This window comes from Oratosquilla oratoria, chromosome 33 (genome assembly GCF_046742065.1).
Source record: "Oratosquilla oratoria isolate Oo_2021 chromosome 33, ASM4674206v1, whole genome shotgun sequence".
In the NCBI taxonomy this organism is placed as follows: domain Eukaryota; kingdom Metazoa; phylum Arthropoda; class Malacostraca; order Stomatopoda; family Squillidae; genus Oratosquilla; species Oratosquilla oratoria.
In genome coordinates, this window is record NC_134809.1 from 6,914,299 (window position 1) to 6,919,298 (window position 5,000).

General features: G+C 37.2%; 1 protein-coding gene across 2 annotated transcripts in view; it reads right to left on the minus strand.

Moving 5' to 3' along the window:
- The window catches only part of Phm (Peptidylglycine-alpha-hydroxylating monooxygenase), a 79,699-nt gene that overhangs the window by 28,272 nt on the left and 46,427 nt on the right, over positions 1-5,000 (minus strand). For both annotated transcript variants that reach the window (XM_076172535.1, XM_076172536.1), the window contains exon 2: positions 1,106-1,163. In XM_076172535.1, the coding sequence (XP_076028650.1) occupies positions 1,106-1,163 (58 nt within the window). The remainder of the gene's footprint in view (positions 1-1,105; positions 1,164-5,000) is intronic.

Consider the following 5,000-nt stretch of genomic DNA (forward strand, 5'->3'; position numbering starts at 1 on the left):
TCGTCCACAACCTCAGCGTGAGGTTTGAAACCACAGATTTATGCAGTTCTGTTTGTCGTCTTGACGATGCAGACGGCATTGATTTATGAGATGCTGCTAGCGACTGCGCGTCTTTCTTCTTCTTCTTCTTCCTCTTCTTTCGTCTTCTTCTTTCTCTTCTCTTCTTCTTTCTCTTCTCTTTTTCCTCCTCCTCCTCCTCTTCCTCCTCCTTTTCCTCCTCCTCCTCCTCTTCCTCCTCCTTTTCCTCCTCCTCCTCTTCTTCTTCTTTCTTTTTCTTCTTTATCTTTCTCTTTTTTCTTCTTCTATTTCATCTGGTTTTCTTCTTCCTTTCTTTCTCTTCTTGTTTTTCTTATTTTTTCTTCGTCTTTTTTTCTTCTTCTTCTTCCTCTTCTTCTTTTTATTCTTCTTCTTCTTCCCCACCATCATCTTCTTCCTCTTCTTTTTTCTTAACTTTCCTTTTCCCTTTTTCTTCTTCTTCCTCTTTCCTTTCCCCCTTTTTCTTCTTCTTCTTCTTCTTCTTCTTCTTCTTCTTCTTCTTCTTTTTTATCTTTTCCTCTTTCATCTGGTTTTCTTCTTTCATCGTCTTCCTCTTCTTCTTCTTCTTCCCCATCTTCTTCTTTTTTCTTCTTTCTTTACAAAGGATTACAAAGGCAAAGCATGCCGACAGGAGACCTTTTGATCCATATCTAGGTCGGATGCAAAAAAATAAAAAAAATAAAAAAAATAAAAAAAAAAATAAATCATAATAATAAATTAAAACTATAACAATGTAAATAACAATTAAAATACATAAATAAATGCATTGGTATAGTTGAATAACAAACAAACAGGTAAATAGTAAATGATAATAAATTGACATATAACTAATAATAAATGAAAATCAGACAGACAAATTATAACAAAACAAAAACAAATAATATAACATAAATTCTTCTTTTTCTCCTATTTTATGTTTTTCTTCTTTCTTCTTCCTCTTCTTCTTCTACTTCTTCTTCGTGTTGGCAAACTGAAGGCACGGAGAAGGACGACAGGCAAACCATAATAACAACATTAATAATAATACATGCCTTTATGGAATGCTGTTCAGAGATGCTCTCATACTTACTTATGTAATACTCCTGTGTAGGGTCAATACGGATGGGCGTGCAGAAGTAGGTCTCAGCCTGTAATAAAGAAGGAAAGGTGTCATCAGAGACAGTGACAGAGACAGACAGGCAGACTGACAGAAAGCCAAGGAGACTGTCAAATAAGCTTCCCTCGTCGTCTGGAGAATAGGTCGAGGTTTTGTGCGTGCGTACATATGAGTGTGTGTACGTGTTTGTGCGTGCGTGTGTGCGTGTGCTCGTGCGTGTGTGTGCATGCGCGCGTGTGTGTGTGTGTGTGTGTGTGTGCATGTGTGTGTGGGTGCCTGTGTGCATACGTGTATCTTTATATTTGCATTTTATTCAGGTCATGAGACCCGTGCAGTCTTCTCACACTTAGACAGGACATTCTAATGTCGAAAGAGCCCTTACCACTCAAATATCACATGACCAAGCACTTTCCTAAGCATGAACTGACGTAACATTAAGTGTCGTAGGCCTGTAGAGTTGGACGCTGCTATCTATATAATTTAATCATCAAAAACCCAAGAATACCTCACGGTCTTTGTAATACGAATGCACAAATGAGATTAGTTTTGTACATCTGGCTTTGATGGGCTTTGTTAACTCTCCTAACATGTAGTCCAACACGGATACAAGCGTTCGTGTGTGTGAGTGCGTGTGCGTGTGTTTGCGTGTGCGTATGGTTACGTTTGTGCGCACTTGAGTGCGTATGCGTGTGTGTGCACGTGCATATGCGTATGCATGTGAATATACATACGTGTGTGTGTGTGTGCGTATGTGTGTGCACGCGCGTGCAAGCTTGTGTATGTGTACCTGCATATATAGACCCTTGCTCGCATGTGTGTGTATGTGTGTGTGTGTGTGATTCACCATGGTCTTGGATCACGTGTTGGACTCTTGATCGACATCTACTACCCTCCCGGATGAGAGCTCAGAGCTCATGTATGACCGATCTATGGGTAATGCTGTGACCTTCTACGCACACACACACCCAACTCCCCGCCCACGAGAATTGGAGTAACACCCCGCAGCGCAGCGATACTGAAATTACTTTCAGCTCTGGGCAGGATTTGAACCCGGACCGCTGTAGTAGCGGTTGCGAACGCTACCACTGCGCCGTAGAGTCGTGTGCGTGTGTGTGTGTGTGTGTGTGTGTGTGTGTGTGTGTGTGTGTGTGTGCGTGTGTGTATGTGTGTGTGTGTGTTTGTGTAAATGTGTTGGGATGCGAACAGAAAATTATCAGAACTTGTAAAATTAATGACAAAATGAGCGCAACCCTTGTCCCACTCCCTCACCACTGCCTGCGCCTACTCTGTCAGTTTCCACAATTTTTTTTTACCGATTTTGTGTGAGGCAACCTTAGACCTTTGTATTCCGCATCGTCATCTCTTGTCCAAAAGATATAACCTTCAACAGAAGAAGATCGTGTATGGCAATGAATCAATAGAAATAGGTAAATAAATAAATAAAGAACATAAACCAATAAAATAAGATAGGTAGGTTGATAGATAAAAATAAATAAATTAATAAATAAGTGAATGATATAAAGCGCCTACATTATTGAACGTCCAGTTAAGAACCTTATGACAGCTGTTGCCAATAGATTTCAGTCAACTGGTAGAAAGCTCCCCCCCTAAGTGGTTCTCAACCATTTTTTCTCCTTGTTTTCTTGTCCTCACTGTCCTTTTCACGAATGTTCAACATTCGTGTGTCTTCCTTTTATTTTTCTCCCAAATCCCACACCGCCAAAAAGGTTAAAATAATTATAATAATGAAATAATAAGAAAATGTCAATGAAGTTTTGTTTTAATACAAAGTTGACAATCATAATTATCTTATATGTCTTCGGCCAGGACAGAGTGATGAAAGGCTTTTTGTAATATTTAGATATCTTGCATTATATAGAAATGTATGATTTGTAACAACAGGCCATTATTGTATTGTATTCTTGTGTAGGAAAAATTAATCAGACACGCACTCAGAAGTACGGGTCCCAGAGATAAGAAAGGTGTGAAGGAACAAGTCATATCACAAATGTTGACGTTTTCAGCATGTCATTCAGGAAAATCAATGATGACATACGAATACGGAATACACAGAACTCAGAATGTCAAAATTAAATGTTAGAATTGAATTAATTTTAAAGTACACCAAATGTTTGATAAACTTATAAGAAATGAAATATAGATCATGTTATGATAAAGTCATTAGTGATAAAGTAGAAGGTACAAAGGAAGTAGAAAGATGAGAACATACAGAAATGGGTAACTCAATGAGTCTACTTAATCATAGGTCAGACAGGAGATAGATTAGAGATAGAGATGTGTACAGGGTTTGTGAGCTAATGTATGACTAAATTATATTTCTACAGGAACGTGTCTGAGTGTGGTTTAAATTTGTCTACATTGTATCTACTCCGAAGTGTCTGAAAAACTTGTTATGTTGGAAATATACAGAAAAAGGAACACGATATTCTATTCGGCACGCTACCTTTCCAGCATAAATGGTGGCACGGTGTTAGAATTCTATGAAGTGAGTGTGTGACTTAAAACGTTCTACAACCTGTGAAGTGCGTAACAGCATCAGTGCTATTTCTCTGTACGAGAGAACAGTGTTCCCAAACCAAATTTTCAACACATTTCTTACGTTACAACTCTGTTCTACGTCTTCGTCTCAGACGTATATACTCGTCTTAGTTCCCGCCTGGCTATAAGATTCGCACGTCAACGAAGGAAATCATCTCTGACTTCTTTGTGTTGGAACACGACAGTTCCAAATCGTTTTAGACCTCTCGCCAGAAACGTTTAAGCCCTATTTCAACGATATTTACAAGTACCCTGCCCCTATATACTTGTCATGGCCTCTATGGGGGCCCCGTGGCCCCTAAGTTGAGATCCACTTAGTTAATACCTCAAAAAAAAAAAAAAAAAAAAAGGATGGTGGGGTAAACGCCAGAAACTGTTGGAGTTTTATTGCTAACGATTCGTCCTAAAGGGATTTCCTATGAGGAAGTCCTTTTAGAACGAATCCTTAGTAATAAAACTCCAATGGTTTTTTGGCGTCTACCTCACCACCCTTCCACTCATTCTGTCTTACGTACTTATTCTCACAACGGATATATATATAGATTTATATATATTTATATATATATATATATATATATATACATATATATATATATATATATGTATATATATATATGTATATATATGTATATATATACATATATATATATATATATATACATATATACATATATATACATATGTATATATATATATATATTCTGTATATATATATATATATATATATATATATCTTTTTTGTTGTTGTTGAGTAGGTGATATATTTTTCTATGTAGTATTTAGCTTACAGTTAATTATTTCTCTTGAATGAATAAAAATGTAATATGCAAAACTCAGGGTGAGTCAAAAAGTTTACTCATGCCTGTACATAGGCTGAAAGCAGAGGTGTTACTACGAAGTTGAAAAAATGGGATTAAAAATGGTATTAAAAAACAAATCCCACAATGAGATCAAATGAACACATGCCTTCTACCCCAAAGAATTTTCAAATAATCTGGTTTGTCTCTGGAAGATGAAAGAGCTTGAAGAAGAGCGACCAAGAGGTACTGGTAGGAGTCCGCCATGACACTTGTGAAAAGAATTTGAATAAACGAGATCTTTGGTGTGTAGCTACCTGCGTGAGAGGCCACGTGACAGGCCAGTCGCCCAAACGTGTGAGCAATGACGTAATGTCGTTGGTAATCCCTTTCGCCGAGGTGTTGCATTTTATTGATATATTTTTTCTTATTTATTCATCTATCTACTTATTTATTTGTGTGTTGATTAAGCTATTTATATATTCATTTACATATTTTTGTATTTATCTACT